This window comes from Ananas comosus, linkage group 25 (assembly GCF_001540865.1).
Source record: "Ananas comosus cultivar F153 linkage group 25, ASM154086v1, whole genome shotgun sequence".
NCBI classification, from domain to species: domain Eukaryota; kingdom Viridiplantae; phylum Streptophyta; class Magnoliopsida; order Poales; family Bromeliaceae; genus Ananas; species Ananas comosus.
The window spans coordinates 1,026,918-1,046,927 of NC_033645.1; the positions used below are offsets into that span (position 1 = coordinate 1,026,918).

The 20,010-nt window shown below is 33.7% G+C and overlaps 1 protein-coding gene across 1 annotated transcript; it reads left to right on the plus strand.

Annotated features, from left to right (window-relative positions):
• LOC109703587 (chitinase 3-like) lies at positions 17,714-19,200 on the plus strand. The gene is made up of 3 exons (XM_020224256.1): positions 17,714-18,250; positions 18,350-18,449; positions 18,634-19,200. The coding sequence occupies exons 1-3, from the start codon at positions 17,779-17,781 to the stop codon at positions 19,019-19,021; spliced, it is 960 nt and encodes a 319-aa protein (XP_020079845.1). The 5' UTR covers positions 17,714-17,778; the 3' UTR covers positions 19,022-19,200.

The following is a 20,010-nucleotide window of genomic DNA, read 5'->3' on the forward strand; positions in this document are numbered from 1 at the left end:
TTTTAGTAATTAGTAATTAGTTGGCCCGTGCTAGCCCAATTCTTTGGTTCACAAATTTCCCTACACCCTGTGTGGTTCGGAGATAAGGTGTTAAAATAAATAAAAATATATAGAAAAAATAGATTTGTCTGTAGCACAGGCTTGTTTGAGCTATGTTGACTGTGTTGATCTATGGTTCAAATAAAGTTGGTCCGGCACAACACGTCATAGATTCGAATATGTATCGTACCAAGTTAGGCCAATTTTATTCAAGCCATAGATGGATTGCGGACAAGCCCATTTTTCTATATATTTTTAAATTTTTTCTCAATTTCATTTTTAACTTTTTATCACTAATTTTATGAAATACATATATATATAGTTATTACATTTGGGTTTCTAAGTTCGAATCCTACTTGATTCATATTTTCAGCTAAATTTATTTTTTTTAAAATAAATGAAGTAGGTAGTACGCTACCTTTCTCTTAAAAAAAAAAAAATCATGAGTTTATTAAATAAAATATGGTTAAAAACTTTTCTAAATACCACAATAGAGAAAACAAAAGGACTTATAATTTGCCAAAACTAAGCTTTGTAATTAGGCATTGTAATTATGCATAAATTAAACATGCAAATGGAGATGATGAGAAATCAATTTTTTCTTTCTTACACTCATTGTCCCTAGCGCAAGTGGTAAAAAATTTGGTGATTGATATTCGAGGTTCTAAGTTCGAATTCTAATTAATTCACATTTCATAACATGCTACTTATCTCTCAAATTTTTTTTTTCCCTTTCTTACTTCAATAAGGAGTACAAAATTAAATTAGCCATAATACATGCGCACACCACGCACGCTTAAAATGTGGCCATGCTTTTCACATTCTACTGACATAGACAACGTCAGTAGAGCTCTAACTTACTGTAAAACTGTAACGCCCCCAATAATTTCACATCGGATGGAATACTAATTCCGATCAATTTATATGAGGCCTACACGCTAACAATAATAACTGGACTTAAATATTTTGGGCCGGTGATTGGGCTCAACGAGTTATTGTTGTTAACGGATCGGATCGTTGCAGAAACAATCAGAGTATACGTACTTTTTTGTATCCCAATACTTTTGGAGTGAATGCTCCATCACCAACAGTTCACGTCATTGAAGTTGATGCGAAGCAATTGAATCTTATTCGTTTTGTTAGGACATTATGAATATTGAGATAAATTTTTTATACCTAAAATAGTTTGCTATTACGAAATAGTGATGAATAAAAAAAATTATGTTTGTTCTGTAATATTGCTATTCCCAGTAGTAATTTTAATTGTGTTTGGTTAATTTTGTAGAATAGTAGAAGATAGTGAAAAAAATATAACAATTGAATTTGGTATAAAATAAAATTTAATAAAAATAATTTATGATAATATTCAATATAAAATAATTTATTATAAAAATAATTTATTTTTTCAAAATTCTAACTTCAACTCAAATTTAATAAAAATAAGGTATTATAACATTTAAGTATAATTAATTTAATAATTTCTTATAATATTTTAGTATAATTGATTATAATAATATATTATAATATTTAAGTATAAATAATATGTATTAATATAGTAAAATTAATAACTTTATTAATAAAAATAATTTATTATAATGCATAATATATTATGTTTATATAATTTGCTTTATTTCAATTTAAAATATTAATTAAACTTGGAATTGAACCTTGCAATAGCACTATTCTGCTAAAAGGATGGAATAGTTTATTCCAAGCTATTCCGGGATAATCAAGAAAAGTTAGGTTTGATCATAATATTTTATTTCTGCCAACAAATGTCCCGTTTGGGAGAATAGCGAAAATGCATTTCGTTATTCCCATTTTATCTCCAAGCCAAACGGGCCTATAGAAATTGAATTTTATGACTTTTCAAAATTATTTTCTAATTCATTAAGCAGTCACAAAATAAATGGTCGAAATTGAATAAGCCTCTAAAGATAGATGATATAGGATATTTTTACATTCAAGATTAAAGCATGTTCATATTAATCTAAATAGCGAAAAGATATTTTTTATTAAAAATTCAACTATTTGGATCATACTATACCATTAAACAAGAAAATGCATCATGTAAACCGTTCAAATTATTCAATTTTGAAATCACTTAATCACTACATAAATGATATCGAAAAATTATAAAATTTAATCTATAATAGGGCTAGAATACTATTGGTAATATTTTAGATGGTCAAATGCTATTAATGATAGCAAAATGATTGTTACTATCAATTTTTTTTACTGTGATGCTCTACTTTTCAGAGGGTCACCTATATAGTCTAGAACTCTAGATTTAAGCTTGCTCAATCCTCGTCTAAACCTCTAAGTTCTAGCCACTATCCAAAATAATATAGCCTTCCTCTTTTTGCCTTAACGTTCTCGTTAGGCTCAAGAGAACTCACACTCATCAAGAGTTATGAGACTTATCTCACTAGTCTTAGCCGACCTTGTAGGGACCACACTTCACCCACACACAATGATTGTTAGGTGGTGAGTTGCACTGTTGCTTATTATATAGCTTTGACCCAGCTGAGACTCACATCACACTTTTAGTTGATAATTGATTTTGATACTAATAGTGACATCTCGTTTTCCAGAAGATTCGTCCATTTTAGAACTATTTTAACCCTAAACTCGCTCAACTCTGAACATTTTGGATTTAATCATAGTTAAATTGGTATATCGGATTAAAAGTTCTATTATACCTCACATATAAGACTATTTCAAATTTTGGAAAAGTTAAGTTTAATAGAGTCAACATGTTAGACTTTAGGGGTTGCACTATTATGAGTAGATTCAAGAGCTAAGAAGTTAATTGTGGTACCTGCTCATTACTGTCAATTCAACTCGCATTGCTCATTACTGTCAATTCAACTCGCATTCTCTCTATCTCTCTACATTATTTATTTTTTCAGAAAACTCTCTTATTATATATAATATAATAAATAGAATTTGCTACTTTCTTCACATGTACAGATGCTTTTGATGTTGTAAATAAAAAATATATATATGAATCTTGAAATCTATTATCTGGATATTGTGTGCCATCAAAATCAACGTTATAAGAAAACATGTTACTCAATTCATGCAAAACTAGTTTAGGGGACCCGCGCGTTGCGGCGGTGAGCTAATATAATAGTAATTAATTCGTTTTTAATATATTTTTTTTTTTCAAATATGAAATTTAGTAGAAACGTTAAAAAAAAAAAAACCTTAGAAATAAATAGTTATGTAAAATAAATCATAGAGCACTTCACAATTCAACACGTCGAAATGGATTAACATATTTTTTAATATGATGAGGACCTGATTAATAACCCAGAAAATAAAGATCAAAAAACTACAAATTGTAGACTTATTTAAGATTACTAAGCTCTCCCAATAGATTACAAAAAATCTTCCCTAAGAAATATCGCAGCAACTGCTGCTGAAGGAGAATGACCCAAAAGGAAAAAAAAAAAAAAAATTGATACTATTCTTCTTCTTTATATCTTCTTGGTATTAAGATATGGCTGAGGATGGTAAGTTAATAATATTTTGAGTTCCTCAAAATCTGTTTCTCATGAGTTCGATTCCAATACTGGTATGAAACTCACCACAATTCTTCTTAATAATTTTAATTATATGTCTTGGTCACAAGCTGCTTCTATTGCACTTGGTGGAAAATCGAAACTTAGATATATTGATAGCAAAAAAGTGCCCCCAGATTTTGATGACCCTTCCTTTTCATGCCATCTTTTCCATCCAATTTACTCTATTGGTAAACTTACCCAAGATCTGAATTGCAATGTTAACTTCACTCCTTATTCGGTAATTTTTTAGGACAGAACCACGGGGAAGAAGATTGGTGAAGGAAAATTCCACCAAGGCCTTTATTTGTTTGATCAAAAGAATAAAGCTTTGGTAGCAAAAAAGGGACTACATGAAAATTCTAGCTTATGGCATAGTAGAATGGGTCATCCTTCAGACCAAGGTTTAAATATTTTGATACCTTCTATGTCTTCTAATTCTCATTGTTGTGATTTTTGTCAATTTCTAAACAAAGTAGATTGCCGTTTTCAACCATCTATGGAAAAGTTTGATGAACTCTGTAGTTTAATACATTCCAATGTATGGAATCCTGCACCTATTGATTCTTCTAATGGTTTTCGATACTTTGTTAGTTTCATTGGTGACAATTCTTGGTGCACTTGGATTTACTTGCATGAAGCAAGGATAAAAGTGAACGCAAGGATAAAAGTTTGCCTACCTTGACATTTCCACCTCTCATCACTTGAGTTTTCAGGGGCAGGTTTGGGTTTCGTTAACAAAATGTTGTGACAATGTAAGATGGCGGTTAAGACATTACCAAATTGTCTACTTGTTGTCTCTTCTGATCTAACAAATTGCCTTTAATTATCCTATTTTTAACATCATATGCAATAATATGTAAGAACATAGCAACCATCTCCTCAACAGGCATCTCTCAAGTCTCTTTCAATCTCCCTCTTGTTGAAAGTAGATCACAAAGGGAGTGAAATGTCTTACGATCCATACGTGCATTCTCATAACATGCAAGATCACTATCATAAATTATTCTTCTAATGTGCACATATCTTATAAAATGCCTTTCGATTGCTTGTTCCTCCCCATGGTGCTTATTATGTGTTCTAAAATTATATAGAATTTGAAGTAATTTTACAACCCGAAGAAGCCTTTGCATTTGGACAAATGTGGCAATAATGCTTACTAACATCATAACAAATTCAGGGGAAGTTGGATCCATCTTGATCTATACTAAATTATGACAAGTGGAAATAAGCATATAAGTTAACAAGCACTTATTAATAAATATAGAGCAAACCCAACAAATATAGCGAAGTTATAAACAACTAACAAAATATGCATACACATACATTTCAAAAAATGAATAAATTTATGCAACAATAGTTAAACTATAGGTGGATAATCTTGCATATAAGTCAACTGCCATTTTCTTTTTGTAATCAAATTTTGCTATTTATTATTTGAATTGAAACTGGACTCAATGAAACTAGCCCAATTGAACTCCCTAAATAGATAATCTGTTGTTCTTTTACATTAACATAGTATATTAATTTTAGGGCATCAAAATCAAAAATCGAAGAAAGAAAATATAAATAAAAAACTAAAACAAAAATTAAAAGATAAAAAATTAAATAAAAAATTATCATATACACACAAAAAAATTAAACGTGGGTTATTATTTTCAGGCCAACACATGATTAATTAGGGCACAAAAAATATATAAATTTTTCCCTAACATGTCCAAATCAAATCCAGGAAAAGGGCGATAAAAAAAAAAAGAAGAGCGATCCAAAACTAGATTAATAAGAATCAAAAATACCAAAAAGTGCTTGTTAAGCATGTCCTGTAGAAAGATTGTGTAAGGACTGAGATTTTTACAATGCAACTAAACTCTCTGTTGATGATGTTTATGTGTGTAATTTAATTACATAAGCACTCGTCAAGTTTCAGGAGAAAATGAGCTAGAACGGAGAAGTTACGCGATTATTAGTTTTCACTTAAAGTGAATAGTAACCCGATTTTTCAGAGAAGTTACGGAGTAGAGTTGGCTTTCGGCATGTATCGGACTCCGTTCATAGTGATCCAATAGCTCGTTTCGATCGGTTCAGCTATTCTGGAACCAATGGCACTGACGGATTTCAAATCTGATGTACGGTTTTCGAGAAAAAGGAGTTTTACCGAAAAGAGGGTTTTCGCTCTTTGCTTTTCTGTGCATTCTAAAGCTTCTCGTGCTCCGTGCTTGTGACCTGGAGTAGGGTGAAGAATGTTTCGGGTCCCTACTAGTGGTAGGGAAGTCAATTTCTAACACGAAAGTTGGTTTAATGGGTTTACACATTGGTATACGTACGATATATAGATTAATTAGAGAGCGGATGGGTTCCGTCGCGAATCCGTGACCAAATTGGATGAAACGAAATTGTAGTTTCGATGCCCCCGTTGTACTGAACGTGATGACTCAGTCGGATCGAAAATCCGACGGACGGATCTCTGGTAATTGCGAAGTTTTTGTTAAGAGGTCGAAGGTGGCAATTCGGAAAATTCGCGAAAAGTTGCGATATTTTATGTACCGAAGCACGCGAGATCGAGCATAGAGGTGCGTACATGCAAAACACATGCACTGTTAGAGACTCAGATAATAACAATTATCTTTGGGGGACTTCTCTGCAAAGTTGCAGGTTGTATATAAGGTTGCACTAGGATTCCTTAGCATGAAACCCTAGATCTAGCCGACTTGCACCCCCAGTTAACCCTAACCGTCATCAGCACCTCTATGCCCTTGCCATGCGCGCACCCCTGCCGCCGGCGAGCAACCCCGGCCGCCGGAAAAGCTCCACCTCCCTCTCCNGTTGAATGGTGACAACCCGTGAGCCCTAGAGGGGTTATATGCACTGGAGAGTAGTAGTGGCATTAGCTTGAGGTCTGCGGTGCTGACCAAGAGAGCATTGGTTTCAGATTGGGTACTTTTGGACTTCTTGACCGGTTGACGCATATGTCTATAGTAGCAGTCGTTGCATGCATATTTACAGTTACTTTATAGTTGTCTTGCTACTATAGTAGATATTCATGTATGCTTTCAGTTCCAGTTACAGTAGCGGTAACCGTTATTCAGTCTAGTTCTTACTTTCTTTCAGTTTATTGCTACTGTATTCGGTACATCTGCTCATTGCCTTATTATTGTTGCTACTATATTTCCACTGACCCTTGTTGTTATTTATCTCTTCCTGATCCGGTGAGTACTCCTCGCCTTCATCGGCTTGCGGTACCCACTGGGAGGGGAGACATGTTTACATGTTCTCACCTCCCCCACCATTTTTCAGGTATCGCGGGCGGTGAGGGTTGAGACGAGACGTGAGACATGTACGTAGCGGTCGATAGATCTTCTGACCCAGGTTATTCGGCTTAGCTTTTACCCTTATTATTTCTGTTGATATATAGCTTAGTCGGTTTATATGGTTCAGTATTTCATTATGTTAAAATATTCAAGACTTCAGTTGGTTTTACGAATGAGAAGAAGATTTCTGAATTTTCGTAAATAAAAGGTTTTCTACCCCTCGTGGTAGCGTTTTTAAAAGAGAAAAGTTTCCATGTAGGGAACAGTTTTCAAAAGATTTTCTGTGGATTTTGTATCTTAGTATTTCAAAACCTATTTCTGAGTTGGAAACATTTTAACTGATAGATGTGGATTTATATCTAAATATTGAATATATAAATGTGAACCTGTGATGTGAATGGTGTATGAATATATAATTGTTGGTTACTTGTATGTTCATTTGGTTGTGGTTGTACCTGGATTGCTTCTTGTACTTGTGCGACGCCGTGCAAATACAGGGGAGACTCTGTCCGTGTGCACAGTGGATTCCCTGTATTTGTGGCGGATCTGACATACTCTGGGGTCAGGTTTTCAAAAAAAAAAAATTCAGACGCTTTTCCGCTATGTTTTAAACTAAAAGGGACCCCGGGGCGTGACAGATTGCAATTAAACAAAACAAGACATGGCTTCAGATCTGACGAAGTTTGCATAAACACTCCTTAAATTGACGAAAACAGGAAAAAAAAAACCTCCAAATCGGATCTAACTTCAGTTCGAAAATAATAGGTTTTACCGGGAGAGAAGAAGTGAGTAAATATGTATGCAAAAATGGCGAATGGAGGGAAGGAGATCGAGAAGATTACCTGGGAGGATGAAGCAATAAAAGAGGATAGGTGTTCGTGCGAGAGAGAGAGAGAGAGAGAGAGAGAGAGCGCGCGTGGGGGGGTTTTCCTCGCTCGTGATCGGGTTATCGGGCCCGTTTGGCCTTGATATCTGCATAAGTGCAAAGAGTAGTGCTACTGGTACAACCCATCTTGGGTTGTACATCCTACAACTATCCTATCCGATGGCTGATATTAGTTAGCTTTTGAAAAAAAAGAAATGTGTTATTCTCACTCCCATTTTCTTCCTCCTCACCCTTCCCCTCCCCCCTTTTTTGATCTCTTTCATCTTTTCCAGTGCCTGCGGGTTAGAGGGAGAGAAGGTTGAGCGATATAGCGAGAGAGAGAAGATCTCGAGCGAGAGAGGGGCGCCTTACTCCTATTTTCTGGCGCCTGCGAGCTAGAGAGAGAGAGAGGCCTGCGAGCGATAGAGCGAGAGAGAGTAGAGCTTGAGCGAGACAGAGGCGACCTCCGCGAGAGAAAGTGAGAGCGAGAGTAAGGGGAACTTCGTCTTTGATTCGTAGTTTCTGAGAGGGGAAGTGCTGGTTTGAGATTGGGTGGGCTTCAGAGCGATGCTTCTTGCAGAGTTGTCGTTGGCGAGGGAAACTTCATGTTTGATTTGGTGTCCAAGTGGCTGGATGCGGATGGCGCCTTGATTAGCATCTTGCGTTTGGTAAATCTCCCCTCTCTATTTCTCAGTGGATGTGTGTGACTTGGGTTTGTGTTGTAATTATTACNATACACTTTAAATCACAGGATACTAAAATGAGAAAGTGCGAAACCACGGGGGGCATTTGAAGTTTTCCTTTAAATTAATATTTGTCCTTGATAGTTGATTGAAAATGTATTTGTCCTAAATAAAGTTTTTTAAATTTAGGTAAATATACAAGTAGACCATCTCAACTTCTACTTCACAAGTAATGTGTTTTTTTCTCTTTTTTTTTGGAAATTTTTTATTGAATTCAAAGTCATTCGTTCAACATCTTGCCGATGATTTTTTGGATCCAGATACCTACCGTTTGTTTCATTCACTACAAGGCTCTTCTTTTCCAGGCATTGGGTCTCAAATTCAATGCTGTATCAAAAAAAAATATCATCTACATAAATAAAAATCTAAACTCAGCCAAAAAGTAAATAAATAAAAATAAAATAATAATGATTGTGAGGTTAGCACTTCAACAGTGGGAGGAATTCTATACTACCACACTTAACACCACGTCATTAATAACAAATCAATCACATTTATTTTTTTCAAACAAAAGTATAATAAAAATATTTTTTTATAATCATGATGGAACCATATATTTCTAAAAGGAGATATTTGATTGATTTGTTATGCCACGTCACTAATATACCCGTTGTATTTTAAAATTTTTCCAAAAGTGGAGTGAAGGGGCCAATATGGGATAAAAAAAAAAAAAAAAAAAAAAAAAAAAAAAAAAAAAAAAAAACATGAATATGGTGCAGAAATTCGGACAAAAATGTACGTCTTGTTCGGAATAGATTATTGATTAATTAAATACAAAATGAGTTGTACTGCCGACCAAACTTATTTTGGCGAGAACTTAAATGGAATTGATCGGAAAAGTACCACTTTCACGCCAAATTTTATGTACCCTCCAGGCTTCTCTCCACTATAAATAGCAATTCGCTCCTCCTCCCATTCGCCACATCAAAAGAAAAATAAAAATGAAGCTCTCCGTCTTCTCGAATATCAATTTCTCTTCAAATAATAAAAAATTATAAAAAAAATAATATTAATTTTATATTAAAAATTTATATTTATTGTGATTTTTTTAAATTAATAAAATTTTTAAAAAATAATTTGAACTCTTTTTGTGTAAATTGAAAACTATAAATCAAAAAGTTATAATTTTAACTCTTTTTTAAAAAAATTAAAAAAATACAAACTTTATGTAATATGATTAATACAAACTTTATATAATTTTTGTAATTATTTTTTAAAATATCAATTTCTCTTCAAATAATAAAAAAATTATTAAAAATGTCTAATAAAAGAGTTTTTAAAAAGTTGGGTATAATTCTGTAAATTAAAAGTTATAAGTTAAATTTATAATTTAAAAAGAAATAATCTCTTTTTCTCAAAAAAAAATTTCTGAAAAAAAAAACTAGGAAAAGACATTCTTTAAAAACCTGGGCTGGCACGGCCAGAGGCCGGGACGGGCATACTACTCTGGCTAAACGGTCCGGAACGACCCAGCCCGAATTAATAAACGGGTTGGGCCGGGCCAACCCTTATCGAGAAATGGCCCGAAAAGTGTGGGCCGTTCCAGCCCGGCACGACCCACATTACATCCCTAACTACAATAGCAACGCGTTGGCTATTTTAGTGCCATATATTACCATACATGCACTTAAAGGAAGAAGTATATTTACCGTGTCCTTTTTTTTTTGTTTTTTATGGTTAAAGAACATTTTTTGAAATGTGAAATTTGAAATTTCAAAATTTTAAATTTGGAATTTAAAATTAGAAAATTTGAAATAAAAAAATTTAAATTTGAATTTCAAAATTTTGAAATCAAAAATTTGAAATTTAAAATTTTAAAATAAAAAACATAAAATTTTAAATTTTGAAATAAAAAATTTAAAATTTAGAATTTAGAATTTATAATTTAGAATTTAGAATTTAGAGTTTAGAATTTAGAATTTGAAATTTAAAATTTAAAATTTAAAATTTAAAAAATATATTTTAAAATTTAAATTTTGAAATTTGAAATTTGAACTATGAGATTAGAGATTTGAAATTTGAAATTTTGAAATTTAAAATTTATAACTTAAATTTTAAATTTTAAATTTTGAATTTTGAATTTTGAAATTTAAAATTTGAGATTTGAAATTTAAAATTTTAAAGTTAAATTTAAAATTTAAAGTTTGAAATTTGAAATTTGAAAATTAAAAATTTAAATTTAAATTTTGAATTTTAAATTTTGAAATTAAAAATTAAAATTTAAAATGAATTCCAAATTTAAAATTTGTTAATTAAAATGTACATTTTTTTATTTTTTTCAATTTTATTTTTAATTTTGTATCACTAATTTTATGAAATATGTATAGTTATTATCTTAATTATTCATGCCGAATGATGTAGAGCTGATTATTTTCATAGCAGACTCAAGAATGTGGTAGTTACAGGCATGCTTCTTTTTTAACAAGTAATTGCATACATCTTTAATTTCCTTTTGATAACTACAATTATTATTAATATATTTGTATTATTATGGAGCTAACTAATATATTAAGTTAAGATTTGAACTTAATCAATTTAACAGATAACAATAAAGACTTTTTGTTTCTTTTTTAGGATTATGAAGTGTCTACAATGTCTATGCAAGCAGTTAAAAGGATATCTAGAATAAGGAAAATATAAAGGACGTACCATATACACCTTTTTTTTTCTTTTTTTTTTTTTTAAGAGACAGGTAGCATGCTACCCGCTTCGTTTATTTCATTTAGAAATAAACTTAGCTGGAAATATGAATCAACAAGAATTCGAACTTGGGTCTCGGATACCAACCATATACACCTTGTTGGACATTTGTAGTAGTAGTAGTAGTAATAGTAGTAATAATAATAATAATAATAATAATAATAATAGAAGAAGAAGAACAAAACTAGAAGTAAATATAAAATTATGAAAAAAAACACTATTAGATATTCATTTTTTCCCACTGTAAAAGTTGTTGCTCTTGATAATTATTAGTTGTAATAAGAAATTTTCCACGCGCTTATTAATAAAATATGGTTAAAACTTTTCTAAATACCACAATAGAGAAAATGATCGTGGAGGCTTTGTAATTATGAAATATAATTATGAAAAATTTTTAAAAGATTTTTTCAATTTCAATTTTAACTTTTTAACACTAATTTTATGAATTATATATGATTATGATCTTTTCGGTTCTTTTCTAGGATTTTGCAGTGCCTACAATATAAACGCAAGCAAGTAAATGGACATCAAGAGTAAGTGAATACAAAGGAAAACATAAAGGATATACTATATATACAGCGCGTGTTAGACATTTGTAAAAATAATAACCATAATATGAGAACACAATTAAAAGTAAACAAAAAATTCATTAAAAATAATAATACTAGAAAGTCAGCCTTTTTCCCAACAATAAATATTATTGCTATTGATAATTATTAGTTGTAATAAGTAATTTTCCATGAATTTATTAAATAAAATGTGGTTAAAACTTTTCTAAATAAATCACAATAGAGAAAACAAAGGGACTTCAAATTTGCCCAAACTAAATTTTGCAATTGTGCATTGTAATTATGTATTTAAATATAAAAATATTTATACATCGTTCTTTACTAGCTTAAATTTTGAAGTACAATAGTTGTTTCACTTAGTATCAGAGCTGGAGGTCCTGAGTTCGAGTCACTTCAGACTCCTCATATTATTAATTAATTTTCTTTCATTTAATTCAAATTCACATACGTCATGGGCCTAACAAAAACTCTCAAGTTCAGACGTGATGAGGAGTATTAAATGGTCAGACTTGAAGAGAGTGTTAAATATAAAAATATTTAAATACTAATTTCTATTAGTTTAAAATTTTAGAGAACAATAATTGAGACTTTTTGTAGGTTCATGACATGCACGTGAATTAAATGAGAAAAAATTAATTAATAATGTTAAAAGTCAGGCGTGACTTGAACTCAGGATCTCCTACTCCAATATCATGTGAAACAACTGTTGTAATCTAAAAACTTAAGCTGTAATTAAGTTGTTACCGCTAATATATAAAAGTTTAAGCTGATAGAGAATGGTGTTTAAATATTTTATATTTAACACCCCTCCTCGTGTTTGGGCTCGAGAATTTTTGCTAGGCCAATAATGTGAACTGGAATTAAATGAGAGAAAATTAATTAATAATGCTAGGAGGCAGGCGTGACTCGAATTCAGGACCTCCTTCTCCGATATTATATGAAACAACTGCTACACTCTAAAAATTAAACTAGTTAAAAAATAGTACTTAATTATTTTTATATTAAAATGCATACATTAAACATGCAAATGGAGATGAGAAATCAATTTTTTCTTTCTTATTTCAACGAGGAGTACACAATTATTTAAATTAAACGTAATGCATGCTCATGATAAACGTTTAAAATGTACACATGCCATGCTTATCAAATTATAATGGCATACAAAACAACAATAGAGATGTGGACCAATTGGAATAATCGTACTCGATCTTTAATTTGTAACCAATTACCTTTGGAGCAAGGAAGTTATTTTCAATGATGGATCATCCGGATGTTCCATCACCGACTGCTCGTGTCATCCAAATTGAATCTTATCGGCTGGGTCCAGAGATAACAAGTATTAAAATAATTTTTTTATTTCTAAAATTGCTTACTATTTTATAATATACAAAAATTAAAGTAAAATTGTATTTGATTTATAATGTTGCTATTTTTAAAAATAATTTAAATTGTATTTGGTTAATTTTATGAAATATTTCTCAAGAATAATTTAAATTATGTTTGGTTAATTTCATGGAATAATAAAAGATAGTGAAAGAAATTAATGGTTGAATTTGTTATAAAATATAATTTAATAAAAATAATTTATTATGAAATAAACTATTTTTTTTCAAACTCTACTACAACTTAAATTTAATAAAAATAGTGTATTATAATATCTAAGTATACCTTATTATAATATTTAAGTACAATTATTTATTATAATATGTAATATATTATATTTATATAATTTACTTTAATTTAATTTAGAATATTAATAAAGTTTGGAATTAAACCTTTGAATAGCACTATTCCATAAAAAAGTTGGAAGAGTTAATTTCAAGCTATTACGGGATAAATAGAAATAGTTAGGTTTGACGGAAATATTTTAGGGAAAACTTCAAAAACACCCCCTGTGGTTTCATAGTTTTTCACTTTGCCCCCCGGTGGTTTAAAATGTATTAATTTGCCCCCCTGTGGTTTTTTTTTTCTCTTTTTCTTATCAAATTTTATTATTTTTTTTTCTTAAATCAGTGATAAAATTAAAATTAAAGGGTACTAAAGTGAATATTTGATAAATCTAGATGGGTATCTGAAGTTTTTTGTATATAATTTAATGAAATATTAACAAAAAAGCTACCGAAAAGATAAAAACGAAACCACAGGGGTGCTATTTGATACATTTTAAACCACAGGGGGGCAAAGTGAGAAACGACGAAACCACAGGGGGTGTTTTTGAAGTTTTCCCAATATTTTATCTTGGGCAAAAAAATATTCCATTTGGCAAAATAGCGAGTATAACTTTCATTATTCCGGTTTTATTCTCAAACCAAATGGGGTCAATATGAATTGTGTTTCATAACTTTTCAAAATTATTTTCTAGTTCATCAAGCAGTCTTAAAATAAACGATCGAAATTAAACAAGTCTTTAAAAATAGATGTTAGATTGGATTTTTTACTTTTAAAAATAAAGTTGTTCATTTTAATCTAAATAGTTAAAATATGGCTAAATTACAGAAAACCCCCCGTAATAACCCGCTTTTTCACTTTCCGCCCTGACATTTAAAAATCTACACTTTGCCCCTTTGTAAAATAAAAAATGTTCACAGGGGGTTACGGTGTGTAAAATGACCGTTTTGCCCCTCGCCATTTTCGTCTTCTTCCTCATCTTCCTTAGCCGCCCCTTCGATCGGCCACGATTCCCACCTCAATCGACCACGATTTCTCTCCATTTCTTTCTCCATCTGCTCCCCTTCTCCTCCTGCACCGTCGCCGCCACTCGATTTCGGGGACAGTAGAGAGGAAACCAAGGTGGGTGTTGATGGAGAGGTAGGCAGGGACAACGAGGGCGATGGCGAGGCAGCGGAGGAGGACGAAGGCGATGTGGGCGAGGGCGAAGCGGTGGAGGACGGCGAGGCGGCTAGGTGGCAAGGCTGCGAAGCGGCGAGTCGGAGGGAGCGAAGCAACAAAGAAGAGGCGGAGGGGTATTTTCGGCATAAAAAAATATTTTATAACAGAACCCTAACGGTAGGGGGTGAAGTGCACATTTTTCATTTTACAAGGGGGCAAAGTATAGGTCTTTAAATGTCAGGGGAAAAGTAAAAAAGCGGATTATTACAGGTGGATTTTCTGTAATTTAGCCTTAAAATATTTTTTTATTAAAAAATCAACCATTTGTATCATGCTCTACCTTTAAACGGGAAAACGTATTATGTAAGCCGTTCAAATTATTCAATTTTGAGATCACTTGATACTTTGAGATAAATAATGTTGAAAAATTAGAATATTTGATTTATAGTGAGGCTAGAATCCTATTGATAGTATTCTAGATGGTTCGAATGCTATGGATAATAGCAAAATGGTTGCTACTATCAATTTTTTTACTGTAATGCCCGACTTTCCTCGGAGGTCACTCATTCTAGTACTCCTCCAACTCTAAGCTCGTTTAACTCTCTTAATTCCTTGGGTCTAACAATCGTCCCAGATATTATAGTAAAGTTGAAAAATTTAGCTCTACTATACCATATATATATATATATATATATATATATATATATATATATATATATATATAAAAGCANACATCCCCTCAGCTCTTTAAGCTCCAATGTTCTTGTCAAAACGCAAACACACTTACAAGTATCAGGGGATTTGAGACTTCGCTAGTCCTAGCATATCTTGTGGGCAGTCGCGCTCCAACCATGCACAATAGTCATCAATGGGTACGGATAACCAAAATTTTATCCGAATCCGAACCCGAATGGAGCGAATTTATCCGATACTAAATAGATATGGCTTCGGATATAGATATCAAAAATAAAAATCCGACGGATATAGATACGGATATGGATTTTGACTGTACCTAACCCGAACCGATCCGAACCCAAATTTATTTTACATTATATATAATATGTATATAAAAATTTGATATTATATTTGAATTTATATTTTAAAATTTTAAATTTAATATAATATATTTTGAAATATTGAAAAGAGAAATAATTATTTCGGTTTTGGATTTTCGGGTTCGGATTCGGATTCGGATTCGGGTTCGGGTTTCGAATTTTTGGTCGGGTTCGGGCTTGGATATGAATTTTTAAAATCTGTTAGGTTCGGGTTCGGGTTCGGGTTTGGGTTTCGGGTTTGAAGTTGGATTCAGGTTCGCGTTTGGGTTCGGGTTCGGGTTTGGGTTTCGGGTTTGGAGTTAGATTCAGGTTCGGGTTTTTGAAAATCAGCCCCGAATCCGACCCGTTGACATCCCTACTCTTGCCTACTGTATGACTGTGGTCCAACCGAGACTCATCTCATACTTCGGCTGATGATTGGCCCTGATACCAATTGTGATGCCCTACTTTTCAAATAGTCACCAATTTTAGGATTACTCTAGCCCTAAACATGCTCAATTTTCTTAATCTCTTGAAGTTGGTTACCGTCCAAAATACTATAACTAAGTTAATAGTCCTACTATCCCTTATAGATATTGAAAAATCTTTCTAATCTTGTAGTAAATTTTTTTAATAAAAGTAATTCAAAAGTTTGATTTCAATTTTAGAAAAATTTTGAAAAAAAATTAAATAGTAAATATGGTAGAGAAAGGGATTTAAAAATGCCTGTGAATCGAGACGTGTAGAGCACAGTTCTAAAAGCGAAATTGTCTCTCAACATGCGAGGTTTTCTGATAATTACTTCTAACGATACAACGTTCACGTTTCACCCTATCGGCATGCTTTTGAGGTGGCGAAAGATAAACCCAATAAGTTTTAAATCGAGCAAAATATTAGAAAATGAAAATCAGCACAAAATATCAATGGCGAGAAACAGAAGAAGGCGAGGAAGAGAATAGGATTTTTGCTCTCAGGTAAGCCCAAATTCAGGTTGAACTCATGCAATCTACTCCAATATATATTTAAGGCAAAAACCTTGCTTCAACGTGTCCGTGTTGCATAAGATAAGCCTACAAAGTTTGTAATATACGGAATATGGGTTAAAATACGGATTAGGGCTCCCAAACAAATAAAGATAAAATAAAAAGTAAAAATAAAATAAAATAATTAGGGTGATTGGACCGTGCGCGCCGCCGCCGCCCGGCCGGCTCGTGCCGTGCGTGTGTTTAGTCGAGAATATAACTCTCATTTTCTTCCAAATAACTAACTTCTCCCAAACAAGACCCATTAAGTATTGGGTTGCCCAAAAAGCTTAATAAATTTTAAATCACCAAAAGACTCCAAATGAAATCTAACAATGTATAAATTTTTTCAAATTCTGAAATCGTCACATTGGCCCTTTGATCAACAGGGTCTAAAGTTTAGACTTTAGGGGTGTACTATTACAAAAAATAATGGAGAGCTAAAAATTTAATAGTAGCAATCACTTACTATTGTTAATAATTTTCTAACCCAACTCTCTCTTTATATATTTTTGTCGGACAAACTGTCTTTCTATATAGACCATCTCGACTACTATTTTGCAATTAATGTTTTTTTTTGTTTTTCTGTTGTATTTTTTTTGAATTTTTATTGAATTCAAACTCATTTGTTCAGCATCTTACTAATGATTTCTTGGATCCAGGTACAATGTTTGGTTCCAATCACTGCATATGGCACTTACTTTCCAAGTAATTGGTCTCAAATTCTAAGCGCTGCTTCAAACATCATCTACATTAGTAAGAGCCTGAACTTACTCAAAATGTAAATAAGTAAAATAAAAATAAAAATAAATTATTGCGAGGACGGCATTTCAACAGTGGAGTGGAGAGGCGAATTTGTGATCCCAAAAAAAAAATGAAGAAAGGCTTAATATGATGTTGAAATTTGGACAAAAAAAACGTTTTTACTTGGAGCAGCTGTTTAAAATTTAGATAGGAAGTGAATTATACGGCTTCCTAAAATGATCTAAACGAGAATGCACCGCGGAGCTCCCTCACCAAATCTCATGTACCTTTCAAGCGTCTTTTTTCTATAAATAGCGATCCTCCCCTCCTACCATTCGCCACATCAAAAGAAAATAAAAATGAAGCTCTCTGTCTTCACTATCTTACTCGTCTCAGTCACCGCCTCGCTGCATGGCGCCCTTGGCGCCGAGCAGTGCGGCATCCAGGCCGGAGGCGCCCTGTGCCCCAACGGCCTTTGCTGCAGCAAGTGGGGCTTCTGCGGAGACACTCTCCCTTTCTGCGGCGACGGCTGTCAGAGCCAGTGTTCCCAGCCCTCCCCGCCACCGCCTTCCCCGCCCTCACCGCCGCCTTCCCCTCCTTCCCCGCCCTCGCCGGGCGGCGACGGAGTCGCATCGATCATCTCTCCCGCTCTGTTCGACGAGCTGCTGTTGCACCGCAATGACGCCGTCTGCCCGGCCCGCGGGTTCTACCGGTACGAAGACTTCATCGCGGCCGCCAACGCATTCGTGGGTTTCGGGACGACGGGGGACCTCGACACCCGCAAGCGGGAGATCGCGGCGTTCTTGGCGCAGACGTCGCACGAGACCACCGGTATGTTCTTATATAATTTATGTGGATTGAATTGAACTAGCACGATAAATGATCAAAATGACTGACATATATGGTATGCATGCGGACGTAATTACGCAGGCGGGTGGCCGACCGCCCCGGACTACTGCGTTCAGAACACGCAGTGGCCGTGCGCACCCGGGAAGAAGTACTTCGGCCGTGGGCCAATTCAACTCTCTTAGTATGTACAGTAGTTATGCTTTTGAACTTTTAATAATGTGTCGATATTTTGTTAGTCCATACGCAGATAACATGCGCAGACACAAAGTCGATAGATATTTATTTTTTTGATAATGAAACTACTTTTTGACTTCAATTGAATTTTAGTCATGTTCTAATAGATGTTTTGACTCCAATTATTGCAGCAACTACAACTACGGCCCGGCGGGGGAAGCCCTCGGAGTGGACCTGCTCAACAACCCGGACTTGGTGGCGAAGGACCCGACGATCTCGTTCGAGACCGCACTCTGGTTCTGGATGACCCCTCAGTCGCCCAAGCCGTCGTGCCACGACGTGATCACCGATCGCTGGACCCCCTCCGCCGCCGACGTATCGGCCGGTCGGCTTCCCGGGTACGGAGTCATCACCAACATCATCAACGGCGGGCTCGAATGCGGGATCGGACCCGACAGCCGCGTCGCGGATCGGATCGGGTTCTACAAGAGATATTGTGACATTCTCGAAGTCAGCTATGGGGATAACTTGGACTGCTACAATCAGAGGCCCTTTAATTGGGGTAGAGCCGTGGAATAAGCTTAGTTAATGAGGCCGCTTTATTATGATAAATAATCTCCTGCTGGAGAAAAGAATGTAATGAACAAGACGCGCGTTTGGTTTGAGTTACCTGTAATCCTGCCAGGACTACTGTATTTGGTTCATTCGCTATGTAATCTAATCGTTAATATAGCATTACAAATCGAGCAGGATTACACTGAAAATATTAACGGAAGAGAGGTCGTGTATTTTGCATTACTGAAAATCGGTAATACTATATATTATGTAAAATGATAATTTTATCCTCCACCAACCCCAAACTCAATTAATAGCATTGTTTTCATTTCTCTCTCACGCCCTCCCCGCTCTCTCTCGCATGCCGCTCTCTCTCGTTCTCTCTCTCGCGCGTGCGCACGAACACCTATCATCTTCTATTGCGTCGTCCTCTCACATCACGATCTCCTTCCCTCCATTCGCCATTTCCGCATACATTTTTAATCACTTCTTCATTATGTATAATGCTATTTTTTTTATTTATTCTTTTATGGATTGAAATTAATTTTTTGTAACATTAATTTTTTTCATATTTGGTTTTTTTATTTTATTACTTATTAATATAATTAATTTGCTAGTGCAAATTATATTTTAGTAAAAAATAATATTCAAATGACCACAACAAGAGCAATTTTGTAAAAAATAATATTTTTATGTCAGGATTACTAAATTTTATAGATTGAACCAAACGTAGTAATACTATAAATACTGCAATCCAGTATTACATTACTGCATTAAACCAAACGCGCTAATGCTATAAATATTTAAATTTTTTAACAAATATATATAATTTTTAATTTTTTTGAAAAAAAAGAAATTGATAGTGTTTTTGGTCCAATAGACCAAAATTGTTTGGTCTATTGGACTAAACACCTCCTCCCAAAATCTGCCATATTTTTAAATCCTTCGGTACCCTCGTCATTTCTGTCATTCACTGCCTCGGCCATGGCCTCATCACTTCCGTCTGCTCCGCC

Excerpts from the sequence above, each read along its gene's own strand:
- LOC109703587 (XM_020224256.1), top strand. The coding sequence starts at position 17,779 with ATGAAGCTCTCTGTCTTCACTATCTTACTCGTCTCAGTCACCGCCTCG. Across the intron at positions 18,251-18,349 it reads GACGTCGCACGAGACCACCG|GCGGGTGGCCGACCGCCCCG; the intron begins GTATGTTCTTAT and ends GTAATTACGCAG. Across the intron at positions 18,450-18,633 it reads GGGCCAATTCAACTCTCTTA|CAACTACAACTACGGCCCGG; the intron begins GTATGTACAGTA and ends CAATTATTGCAG.